Genomic DNA, 13,793 nt, shown 5'->3' with positions numbered 1-13,793 from the left:
AGACCTCTTCTTTTCCTGATATCAGCACCTATAATCTATATCCTTAGCAGGTGGGCTGCTGACATAACGTGTGGGTGATTTCCTTCTTTATTAATAAAAAGAATAAACTGCAGTGTAATTATCAGGAACTTTACAGGCTGTGTCTGCGTCTTTCAGCTCAACGCAATATAAGTAATTACATCAATTATGGTTTGAATGCTTCAATTAAATAATTAATAGCTGAAATGTGTTTCATATTATTTGGCTTTTCTATAAAAGCAGCTGATGTGGGGTGTGGACGCTGTGTGTGAGGATCCCTTGCAGTTCAGAACGCACTCCGTTAGAACCAGCGCTCTGTCCTGCACTGCCTGTCCTCCCTCTCTCTGCCATAGGGGCTGTAAAAGCGGCTTTTAAATAGTCTTTCCAGATTTACATAATACTGGCTCTGCAATGGAGGTGTTCCCTGTTAACTGTATAACAAAACCACCAAAAGCTATCACTGTTAATTGATCTGTGCTTTGCTTACCGACCGTAAAGATATAATCAATGACGTCAATACGCACCCCAGCTTGGATACAATACTGGTCATTATTTAGAAAGGGTACAAACACAGCGTGAACAGCACTTTAAGGGTTAAGCTGGAGCCTGTTCCTCTCCGTACAAACACACACTTAGAAAGAAATTAGGCTGAAAGGCAGCCGAACGTACAGGGAGAAATATGGCAAAAAAGATGTTATTGACATAAGAGTTAGTAGCTTGAAAAGTGGTGGGATTTTGAAGCTGTTTCAGATCGATATATTTGTCAGAGCTCTTGAGACAGCTCTCTATGATGACTCACAGTGTAATGAGAGCCCCGGGACCTGGAAGCTGGGGGATTGTTAACGGGAATACAAATAAAATAAACTGGTTCCGTCTTTATGCAAGCGGTTGGAGAAACAGGGTCTTTAGAATCAATTTGGTGCACCTTCAAGAGCGAGCCAACAGTAATTCTGATGCCCTGTTTAATACAGAAATTGTTAATGTGGTCATTTTGCTCAGGAAAAGAGTAACCAGACTGCACTGTTTTATATGGGCAATACAGTCCACACTGGCAGATCAAGGTTTATCTGTCAGTTTGTGTGTTTAAATAATTCACCTTATGGGACACCCAGCAGTGGAAAGAGTAATGCAGGTTTATTTTAACATGTCCCATGTCGCCTGTTACAAACAGCGTATATTCAGTACTTTAACAAAAACACGATATGAACCCTTAGAAAAGTGTACCACACTATCTTTGCATGCTATTGTTTGTAGTTTTGCCATGTTTTTCCCATGATTATGCTGTTCATTTACCATAGTTTACCCTGGTTTGCCAGCTATTATTTACCGTGCTTTCACTGTGCTTTGTCACACTTTGTTTTTACTGTGGGAAGATGTTATAAGGGAACATATTTGAACTGGTTTCAGGACCTTTTCTTGATGCTTTACACACAACATGTTACGTACACTTTATGTGCTACAGTTTATGCTTCATCCTTAACTTCAAAAAACACAATCAGAAATAGCAGGCAAAACTTATCAGAAACTAAATCAAGTAGACGGATTAACTGCAGCTTCTGCCTTCATTAGTGCTGTTGAATGTGGAAGGTCACTGTACTGTGGAAGTGCAGTGTTGCTGCTGCTGTTGTTGTGAACAGCAGTTGAGTGAAACTGTTTGGGTGCTGTGAGTATGTCTAAGAGGGCTGGTAATAACTTTAGAGGTTATGGGTTCCATTCCTGGCTGTGAGGTCTTGTCAGTCAAGACATCCATCTGCTGTAATTACTATTGGTGCCCCGAAGCTTTTCCTTGAACAAACAGAAGATGATGTTGATGAGAGCCTATGAATCACTGTGTATGCCTAGAAGATGCCATTCCCAATAGCGACTGCAGCAGAGTCTATGAGGTTAGATTGCAATGAGGGCTCATACTGTGTGCAGCTGCAGTAAGCAGGGAGCACTTGCATGGAAGAATTGGCTAATAAAAGCACAGCTCCCGTGATGCTGTTCTATAGCAGAAACCTTTTGTTTTTAGGGTTGTGGGTGATTCAAAGCCTGGAGCGATACCACCTTGGATAACAACACCATAGGCTTGCCATTCAAGGTTACTACTGTTCATTTTTAACTTGTGCATATACAAAACAGTACAATAACGGTACAATACACATGTCTATAGTGTCTTTCATCACAAGGATCCCAAAGCGCTTCTCACAAAAATTAAACCATTCAATTAAAAACAGCCTTATACAAAACTGAATAAAACTGAAGTTAAAATAGCGACATAAAATGTGGTTTTAATTGTAAAAATTAAAAAACTAAGATAAAAAATCAGAACAATTACAAAGTCTTAAAAAAATATATTATAAAATTGGAATAAAACAAAAAGAATAAAAAAAGTTATTTTTACAGTTTTATAGAACAATTAGACAGTCTAATTAAAGTATATATACTGTATATACATTCAGCAGTGTGGAGTAGTGGTTAGGGCTCTGGACTCTTGACCGGAGGGTCGTGGGTTCAATCCCTGGTGGGGGACACTGCTGCTGTACCCTTGAGCAAGGTACTTTACCTAGATTGCTCCAGTAAAAACCCAACTGTATAAATGGGTAATTGTATGTAAAAATATGTGATATCTTGTAACAATTGTAAATCGCCCTGGATAAGGGTATCTGCTAAGAAATAAATAGAAGAAATACATTCATAAAATTGGCATTAAAAAAGGACAAAAAGAAAATGCAGTTTTGATTTGTAAAATTAGAAAACTCAGATTTACGTTATTTTGTAAAAGTACATTTTCAATCTTGATTTAAAAACCTTAAGAGTCCCAGCTTCCCTGACTCGAAGGTAGAGCATTCCTTATTTAGAAGCTTTACATCTACTGTACAGTACTGTATGTGCCTAAACCCCTTTCACATCGGCTCCCATCCACCTATCACTATCAACCTTGGCTGGATGTGAAAGTCTTCATATTCCAACGCAGATCTGTGGGCCACCAAAGTCGATGGAGCCTGTCAGTGTTACAGCAGCACAGCATAGCTCCCCATACGCCCTGCTCGGTGCTGGTACTGTAGATGGGGTATATTTAGAGACCGTCTGAAGAAGCTTGTTCTGTCCCAGAGGCCAGTCTGCAACCTTCCCGGCCACCCAGACCCCTAAAGCATGCTAAAGAAGCTGGAGCCGTGCAGAGCTAGTGGAAATCCCTCCATCAGCTGCAGGCTGCCCTGTCAAGAAACATAAAGACAGCCGTTTACCGATCGACGCTGAACCATTTCAATATGTATCTTCCAAGGATACTCTGACTTTTAATGTTTTTAATTTGACTTTGTCACATTGCTTTGAAATGTAGCAGCCCCTCCCATCCATAAAGAAAACTATGTACCCCCCCACACACGCACATATGCACACGCACACACACACATACACACGCACACGCACAGACACACACACATACACACACAGTTGTCTTATTTGCGAAATCAGCAATTGCAGTGACACATGGATTTCAGGGCTTCAGTCCTTTATTGAGTGGATCAGGACAGGGTTTGAATAGTGCTGTTCCTCTACATCCTCTACAGGACTTTACAGCACAGTATGCACTTTGCAAGGATAGCTACTAATCCAATATATCTATGTGTATATCCCTCTGTTTAAAAATAAAAATGAACACATGCTTTGACTTTTCAAGCCCTCTTTTACTTGGAGAAATGTCCTTCGTGCATAATGTTTTGCATAAGACAGGTTATCTAGTAGCTTTGCTCCAGTAAGATACCTCTGTTGCCCTTTAAATGTTTGGGCAATTTTCTATTTGTGTTATTTGCTAGCTAGCCAAGCCCCCAAACTCCCCGCAGTCTTGCAGTCACATTGTGTCAGTCAGTTTATTAGCAAGCAGTGCTAAAAGAAGCTTCGTTAGAGCAGACGCTCGTTTTAATCACTCTGTGTTCTTGCATACTGCCTGCGTTACACTCTGTTTACCGTCTGTTGAATGCACCTTATACCATTTAGGCCAGTTCCCTTATCTCTCTGTGCAGTCAGATCAAATTAGCAAGAGTGAATGGCAGTTAGAGAAAGCAAGGTAAGAGAGGGTCATTCAATTGCCTGCACTGGGAGCTCTGTGGCTACAAGAAGCCAAGAAACCTCTGAAGGGGCTAAGCAGCAGCTAGCGAAGGTAGAGGAGCTGTTAACATTTCAATAGCAGAGGATTAAGTAAAACAAAGGGGGGAGATTAGCTTTATAGACTACAATGGGACTGTGCCTCGCTCGAGGAAAATCACAGGCAAATGTGCTGTTTGAACCGACTTTAAAATGAACAGGAATTTAAAAGGCAGTGTTCAATCTTTTCCATCCCCTTCAATGGTTTTAAATGACTGTGCATTAAATATGTGACTTTATTGCATAGCTGTTAAATAAATATACACCCTAGCTTGGACACAGTCCTGGTCATTATTTACACTGCACACAATTCATTATACACATACGGGTCACACACACACACACACACGCACACACACATGCTGTCTAACCACATGTTCTTTATACAGACAGACAATGAAACAGATTGCTCATTTTCACTGGAGTTAAACCACAGTACACATGCACTACTCTGACAGGACTACTCTCCAAAAGCTGGGCTATCCATTCCAAAAACGGGGCTACTTGATGGCAAAAATGGGGCTATTGATTCTAAAACCAAGGATATCCTGAAGAAACGTAAATTCCTTAATTTCATGCAATTTCTCATTGGTAACATAAATCCCAACAGGAAAATGGAAACAGCAAACTTGATTTGAACTGAGTGGATTCTCCAGATAACTTCTGGCAGCTTCACTCAACAGCAGCTACGGTTTTTGATATAGATGGAGCCCGAAGAGCAAGCTGCAGATTTTAGTTGAATGTCTATTGGTTATATAGTATTTTTATTAGACGTTTACTTTAAATATAGTCTTCTTTCGAGCAACATAATCTATATATTGTCGTTTATATATTAGAGTGCAGTTCTTCAGCATTGCTGGCCTTACCCACAAAGGTATTTAAAGCAAGGTAGACCGGGGACCGGTACAAAGAAGATTTTATTTGTATTGAATATAGTGGATCTCGTACTGCTGTGCGGGACATGCAGGTGATGCTGCAGTTCACTTCTGCATCCAGAACGATTTACTGTTTGATTTGTTCGTCTGCCGGTGCACACCTGCCTTGGCAGAAAACTTCATGACGAGGCTGCTTGCCCGACTCAGACCTGTTTTTCCAAGTATAATTACAGGCACCTCCCTCAATGAAACTCATTTTAAAAAGCACCACATTGGATCATAGGATTTTATTTATAAAATGCCCTCCTTGTGCTTTTGTTGTAAGAAGCAACTTTTGGTACCTGCCATGGTTTTGCCTGTGCTTTTTACCCCTCTGCCAGGCAGCATAGATTTTCAGCTTCATGGCACACACCCATCTACATAGTGCTAATGCATGTGGGCATGCCACCACCCCCCCCCCCCCCTCCACACACACACACACTCTTACCCGACCACAGCCTTCAGCTGCTGCAATGATTTCTCTTTCTTTTTTGAAGCAGATAAACTGTTTGAGATTCTGGGCTCGAAAGACTTTCCATCAATCATTGTCTGCCGGTTCTGATTCAGTGATTTTTCTTATTCTCCTTAATCCTACTCTGGTATGAGTTGAAGAATGGAGAGCTTAGAGCAGATTTATAAAACTCAGTTAAGGTGACTTTTTTCTGAATTCTGAATAGACTTGCCATGATGTACGGGGGCACCTGTTGTGCCTCTGCGCCTGGTCGTGGTGACATCACCGCTCGCTTCATCAGAGTCCTATTTAAACTGGGGAGAGCTCTTAGTAAAGCAATCTGGCAAGGATATAATTAAATTGACATAATCACGCACCTTAGTGGCAAAGGCTAGGAGCTGAGGAGCAGTTCAGGCTCCATGCCCATCCAAACCTGACCATGACCAATCCTGTGAAGATGCACAGTGGTATTGAATACAAATTAAGTGGCATGGCTAAAGTTTGGAGTCATTTAACTTGTTACCCATTTCGTACTTTAACCCAGACCTAATCCATTAACCCACAGCGCCACCTAGGCCTGAGTTTGGCACATGCCAGGGTCTCCCAGTCTTCGAGGGAGTGCTCTGATGTTAAAGATCTCAGCACTGTATTGGGAAATACGTCTTCCCAGCAATCATACAGAGAGCTCCACAGCATTAGTGAATGAGGCAGGACACAGTGCACACTCCTTTATACTCCACTAAGCTTCCTGACTTCTTTATACAAAGGCAATGCATTACATTGTAATATCCCACAGCTAGAATTTACATTTCATTTCCTGGAAGTGTGTGTATGTGTATTTGCAAAGCAGGGAATCCAGCACTGCAGCACAGCACCAGCGGGGGAACTATTTCACTTCATGCTGAATGCCCTAATAAAATGTACTGCAGTATATCACATGTAAAATCACATACAGCACTAAAGCGCACACACACACAGTATGAGAACAGTACAGTACAAATATATATTTTTTGGGGGGTGAGAAAATGTCGGACTCCAGTTTGATCAAGGATTCTTTGTTCTTCAAAGGAGACAGTGCTTTGCAGCTCTGGAGGCTCGGGTTCAAAGAAGAGAAGAACACAAACATTCAAAGATTAAAGTGGCTTCCATGTCAATTACTGAGGTCATGCTGGGACACGGTTACCCATACTGTAGGTTTACTGTGTCAAAGTCACGCCCTTCATTTTCCAATGCCTCTCCTATCCCTGCACCTTTGCCTTGTCGTTCTTTTCTTTGTTACTCCAGGAAAGAAGGGGTTAAGCCCTCTGGCAACTTTATTCCCCCTCCCGCGGTAGCATCTCCCTGGGATTCCAGCTAATTCCACAGTGTCTTGATTGTACCTAATGAATGATACCATTGGTGCTAATTCTTCTGCTGCTTTAATTTATTTTGTCAGTGAAGGGAATTGATCCCAGGTCCCGATAAATCTCTACCAGCTCTTACTGTTCTCCTCTCAGCTCAATTAAAAAGCCTGACTTCAGCTCCCTCCCTCTCCATCTCATTAGAGCAGTTAATACCCTCCACCCTCTCTCCCCTGCGCTAACAAATCCAAGAAGAGGTCTTAAAATCCCCCCTTCTTAAATAAATGAAGTATATTTCCAGCTGATTTGAGCACTAAAGCTGAGGGGATACAATCCACTTTTTCAGGAGGAGTGGCTTGAAACCTGGTTCCAGGAGAGCTTGTTTGAGCAACTTTGCTGTGTCAAACCTCAAGTCTCCCCTGGTGTGCCATGCAGTGGTCTGAAACCTAGTCTCATGAAACCAAGTTCCAAGCCACAAAATGGCTTTGCGGTCCCTCAGCTTTAGAAAGCAGTTTATTAAAATGGAAAACCTGCCCAGTTGCCCAACACAATATTACAAAACCAGAGCAGTAAAAAGCACTTACTGTTGATGGACTTTGCATTACGTGGTAATACTAAAAGAAGCTTACAGCAGAAAAAACATCCTTCAACATCTTCAACATCCCCACTGTCTAACTGATCTCCTGTTGGAGTATTGTTGTGAAAATCTACCATCTCCGTGAGTGATTTAGTGTCTGATTTTACCAACATGGTGTACAAATATTATGTAGGGTACACTGGGCAGATGAGCAAAACAAGGTCTTGTTTTAATGATCGAACAGTGACAGATCTCAGAACCTAAAACTCACAGCCCCTTTTTCAATGTGGTACATTGTATCATATGAATATAATAAGAGGGGCGATACATTACCCAGGCTAGGGAAAAACCTGAATATTGTAGCTTTAGGGCACTAAAAGGATTTGGAACTGTTTTCATTAAAATACTGTGCTCTGTAACAGGGTGACCTTGAGAGCTCTGGATTTCATCATTTACTTTTTTTTTTTTTTTTTTTTTTACTTTTAAAACTTTTTTTTGACTCAATTAATTTCATAGGCACATCTTTAAAGGAAATGATAGAATGGAATCGATTGTGTCATTTTAAAAGGTAAGCAGTTTTTCTCAGGGATTGAACATCAATATTCCCATAATTAGAAAAGAAAAAAAAAGTGAATATTTCGACATACACGGCAGGATTGATTTGAAAAAGAATGAGGTCTTTAAGTGCTTTATTAAAAGCTGGTGTAGGCCACTGACGGTGGAATATTCAAATCAGGCATATTAAAATGTTCTGGAAAATCAGGTTGGCAGAGCGGGCCGATCTTTTCAACATGTGAGTCTCTCACCTCTATCCTCTCCCCACCTCGCAGTGTGGGTAATGATTCTCTGATGAGTGATCACATTGCTCTTTAAAAAAAAATCTAAAAGGTATTAAAAACTGCCTTCATTTGAATAATGGCAGCCAATTAAGTCATTTAACAAATAGCTGTGCTGCTCCAATGACAGCCGTCAATTCGTTTCAAAGGTGTAAGATAATGGCTCAAGAGTCAAAACCAGGAGAAATTAGTGCCTGTGATCTTTACATGAATAGCGTTTTGTGGCCCTCTGATATGGCGGCAGGGTTATAAATTACAGAGCGGCAGGAGCCCTCGGGATTTGACCTTTGGAATTATTCAAGATGAATTGCTACGTTTGCCAGCTCGGTGGCTTGCATGTGATTGCAGGAGTTGGAGACTGAGCCTGCTTTGCAGAGTGGCTGTGAACACTACAGCACAGCACAGCTGGTAATTAATGCAGGGCCTATTGTGAGCGCTTGATCTGCACTCAGGTTGCAGGGGGGCATTGCTAACAGTGGATTGCAAATGTTTCAGTGCTCATAACTGAGTTATAGGTTGACAGTGCTGGAGACTCAGAGACAGGGAAGCTGCAGTTTTAGCGGCATTCACCTTCATTACATGATTACAAAGACACCGGTCAAACACACAAGTCCAACACTCACCCCAAACTCCTTCCCCCAACAAAGGATTTGACTTCCCTTATATACATGTGGCCATTCCCCAATTAGCATGCACTTACCTAATTGGGGAATGGCCACATTCCTCGCTTGATTGTTGGCAGGGATAGATTTAACCCCATCCCTGCCAAACTTACATTCAAAAATGCACTTATTTACACAGACAGGCCTTCCCCCCTCCACAGGAATATATTGGTTTGAACATGTGGCTGCTCACCGATCTTGGTAGCAATTCATTTTCAAGCCCCACTAAAGGAACAACAAGATATAAAGGTACAGAGAGGGAAATCATTTTTCTAAACTCAACAAGTTTGCTCTGTTGGTTTTGCTGACAGCTTGGGAAAGCAGAGATTGAGTTTGTCAATAAGTAGTGCCCAGAAGCTTGTAGGTCGTAAAACACATAAACAAATAAATAAATTGGTGCAACCTTCGAATGAATGATGGAGGACTGGGGTGGGGGGAGTGAGGGGGGGAATCTGACATCTGCCAGTGCAGTAAAGTGATGCTCAAGAAAACCACGGCCGACATTCATCAGCAAACACTGATCGCATGTAAAAGCAGTCAGTCAGAAAAAAGATTACAAATATTGATAAATGCATCTTTTATCCTCAAAGAGGGCGAGGGACATAAACCAGGAATGAAAGGTGCCGGTGAAGGAAAGAGGAATCGCTGCCGGGGGGAAAATATGACCCTGTCTAACACAGCTGCCCTGAGTCACAAATGCCAGCGCTCTGCAATGAATTATAAAATGAGTTCACTGCACCGCTAATGTCAAAAGCCATTATCTGAAGACAAAGACAAAATTAAATTGGTTTTCTTATTTTGAAATGTAGTGCATATTTCAGTGCCTGTAAAAAATAAGGCTGATTTGTATTTCATGAAGTGAATCAGGATGTTTGTGCCCAGCGCCTCTACAGTCAGCTCCTGGGTCAGGAGGACAGAATAGATGCAACATAGATTGGTAAAATATCATTCTATCTCATTACACCGTGTAACACATTTTTTTTTTTTTTTTTGTTCCTGGGTAGTAAGTGTTATTTCCTAATTGCTTATGCCTCAAAAGTATAGAAAATGGCTATTATTCCCCACAAACTTTGCTTTTGTGACCAGGACAGTGATATTTTGAAATTTACCTATTTCCAATGAGAAAACGGGCGAATTTGTGTCTTTTCGTTCACATAAAGTCAGAAAAAAACAACATATGAATCCAAATTAACATGTATTTATACTAAAGTAATACAAAAATGACTACAAAAGATTTAGAAGTGAGTAGTTTTTCGAGATTTACGATTATACTGTAAATCACTTTCATGAATCGGCCCCCAAATGTAGTCTCCCATCATGTTCTCGTTATACTGTCCTTGGTAGCGGCGTTCAAAGTCCGGTATATCCTGGTGGAAGCACTCGCCTTGCTCCTCCGAGTTCCCCATTTTGAGGTTGTGAATTATCTTTCCATATTAAATTACAGGTATTATTCAGAGGAAGAAAGAGAGAGTGAGGGAGCTGGATAAGAAGATCATCAGGAGAGAGAGAGAGAGAGAGAGAGAGAGAGAGAGAGAGAGAGAGAGAGAGAGAGAGAGAGAGAGAGAGAGAGAGAGAGAGAGAGAGAGAGAGAGAGAGAGAGAGAGAGAGAGAGAGAGAGAGAGAGAGAGAGAGAGAGAGAGAGAGAGAGAGTACAGAGTTGCAGCCTGTCTCCAAGCCCAGCACTAAATATAATAAATGATTGTGTCTAGCCCTTCGCTGTCACACCGGCTTGTCTCTGCTGCCATCTCTCCATTCCTGTCTAACTCAATTTCTTCTCTCTTCCTCCATTTGTTTTCTCCCACAGAGGCTGGCGAGGGCTGCCGAGGTTTTCCAGAGAGCAAATGCCTGGAAGGACAACATCAAGGTACGAGCCCGTTCTGTATCCAGTTTTAAGAGTGGGCACTGATACCCAGGTTGCATTCTCACTATATCTGTCACATATACTGAACTTTAATTTTACCATCTGCAAAGACACAGCATGACTCCAAAGAGCTCTCGCCAATGGCCTGCAGGAAAGTGTGCTTCAGTAATATATAAGTGAATAGGTTGGGTATGTCGTGTCTCTTATTGTTAGAAGAGATGTCATCTTGTGTGATAATAAGAGACACCCCAAACCCAGCGTATTATACATCATGTTATTATTACATTATTTTAGAACTGTCATACGTTCTATGCACGGAATTACTACACACAAGATAAGATTGACAGACCTCCTATATTACGTTAAGGTCTCAGTAGTTGATCTAACCCCGAAAAATCGCAGCCCTGCATTATCGTCCTGTATTTGTATTTTTATTAAGTTTTGTTAATAAGGGAGAGCAGGGAGATACATCACCCAAGCTGCGGAATAAAATGCAGTCAGGAAAATGCCATTAATCTGATTGTAATAATCCAATGGTGTCTTCATTATTAAAAGAAACTCCATTGTCTTCAAAGATAGACTGTCTGTAGTCTGTGATACAGTCTCAACAAGGATCTGCATTTACACTTTCTGTTTATTTGTACCACTCAGTATTGAATATACTGAATGCAGTGCACAGTGGACTGTTACAGCATAGATACAGGTTCCTAACAGAGTGATTGAGCACACACCCAGCATACTCTCCACCGTGGTTCATGTCTCACTCTTTCATGATGCTTGTGACATAGCACTGAGAAAAGGGGCTGTACTCCCATAGCGAAGTGGCTAGGCAGAGAAACTCCAGTAAAGTTAAAAGCATATTTGAAAGATGTAATGTAGTATGTTTTCAATAGGAGGTGTAGAGGTTCATTAAAACACTACTGAAGCCCAGTTCTGGTTTTCTCCTTATCTTTCCTGCAGTACAGAGGGTGCTGTCTTTTCTGAATGCCCTCCCCTTCCCCTACATGGCCTCTGTTTTTTCTTTCAGTCCCCATCTCCGCTGTCGGCTGTAATGAAAGTAAATGAAGTCATTTGCTTCTCATTTCCAGTCAAGTTCTATTTAGTGACTGCTCTGATTATCAGTGTGCTCCGGCTTGGAGTATGGGGGTCACAGTGCTTAACTGTGCTGCCGTCGTCGTCACCGACGCGGTGACACCAATACAGCACAGCTTTCTTCAATCATCTGAAGAGCAGTGGACCTAAATGCACCACACTTTATGTCTGTAATAATCGCGTGGGTGTTTGATCCCTTTAAAGGTGACTTACTGACTCAACCTAATACCATTACAAAATGCAATTAAAAAATATCTTTTGAATAGGTCCGCATCAGAGCATGTCACGGGTTTGAGGGCATCTGCACAGTATTTAGATCAGTTAAAATCATTAAACCAGACCCCCGTATTTCACCAGCGTTCTTAATTGAAAAACATTCCCATGTTTGTTTGTTTCTTTCTTTCTTTCTTTCTTTCTTTCTTTCTTTCTTTCTTTCTTTCTCAAATTACATTAATTACATTAATCAGACAGCCTGTTTGCACCAAAAGTGTGTGCTGCAGATGGCAGGTGTTCTTTCCCTGCTTGCACTGTCTTGCCCACATGGGGTTAACGGCTGTCCTCTTGATATTCAGAGCTCACTGGAAACTTCCTCGTCACACAGCCATGGTACACTAAACACAAATGGGTTTCCAAACCCCATGGGATATTTGTATAAAGGTTTTAACAGATTTAAAACAAATAATTACGCAGCCCGTCTCTTTAGCACTCAACTGGTCCCTAGAGAGTCTCTGACCCTTGGCTCCCTTTTACTTACTCAATAAACGAGAGCTCAGAATTCACCAGGAAAGAGGGGACATGGTCATGAGAACTGCTTAGATGTTCCCTAAGTAGGCTGGACTGCATGTCCTGTAAGATGAACAGCTTGCAGTTAATGATCACAGACACAGTTCCCACCTGCCTTCTCCTCACCACAACTAGTGAAATTACTATTATTATAATGACAACAATAATGATCATCTTTTTACAGTATTGTTATTGCTCTTATAAGGGAAAAAAAAGGTCACCATGAGCTTGTAAATACAGGAGCAGCCTTCTTTTCCTGGGTGGATCTGAACCAGGTCCTAAAGGGGAAGGCAGCAAGGTACTAGGCAAAGACTTTAGTGATGTTAAGTTGTGTCTGTTGACTCCGCTAATGGCACATTGGGACTCTGAGCCTAGAAACCTAGGTTTAATCCTCAGTCACTGATTCTAATTCAGTTCTAACACTAATCCCAACCACAACTCCACCCTAAGGTTAAGCCAGGGTAGGCCAAAGGTGTCTCTTTAACTGGCCTTTGTTCTAACCCTGTTCTAAATTGTTTAATTAAACCAATTAAGCCTCCATCCAGACCCTGAAGTAGTTCATGATCTCATTGTACCTGTTAAACCTGGAGTGGAATGGCCCTCCAGGGCCGTGATCGGACACCCCTGCCCTAACCCTAACACTAACCCTAAATGTAACCCTACTACAAACCCTAGTCTCTGTCAGAAATGTGCAGAGTGGTTCCTTTCTGTTAAAAAGTGGAAATCGCAGGCTGGTGAAAGAGCTGTACTTGTAGTTCTGGTATGGAACGGCAGTGAAATTTCAACAGCGGCTTACAGGTGAGAGATGTGTCTGGGGTTCGGTATCACAAAGGGGAGAAGGTGGGAGCAAGGGAACGTCTTTCAGCAGTTTTGCTGAATTTTCCTGCGTTTGAACTGCAGTGGTGCAGCTGTTTTCAATGATAGCACTGGAAGAGCAGCAAGAGATTTGAGCAGAGGAAGGGGTCAGTCCTGGCTCTGTTATCAGCCCCACGTTTACACCAGTCAGAGTCAGCAGGAGTCTCACTTAAAGCTCCCGCAACATGTGTTCACCCTTTTCAGAAAGCATCCGTGCTGTTTAAAAAACGTTTGCAAAGTAAATATCAGCAGTCCATATGCATTGTGTGCGAGACGAAG

General features: G+C 41.7%; 1 protein-coding gene across 2 annotated transcripts in view; it reads left to right on the top strand.

The window, feature by feature from the left end:
• The window catches only part of LOC117963518 (voltage-dependent calcium channel subunit alpha-2/delta-2), a 190,642-nt gene that overhangs the window by 76,995 nt on the left and 99,854 nt on the right, over window positions 1-13,793 (top strand). For both annotated transcript variants that reach the window (XM_058988347.1, XM_058988346.1), the window contains exon 4: window positions 10,728-10,787. In XM_058988347.1, coding sequence (XP_058844330.1) covers window positions 10,728-10,787 — 60 coding nt within the window. The remainder of the gene's footprint in view (window positions 1-10,727; window positions 10,788-13,793) is intronic.

Source organism: Acipenser ruthenus, chromosome 16 (assembly GCF_902713425.1).
Source record: "Acipenser ruthenus chromosome 16, fAciRut3.2 maternal haplotype, whole genome shotgun sequence".
Classification (NCBI taxonomy): Eukaryota; Metazoa; Chordata; class Actinopteri; order Acipenseriformes; family Acipenseridae; genus Acipenser; species Acipenser ruthenus.
This window is presented reverse-complemented; position numbering and strand designations above follow the sequence as displayed.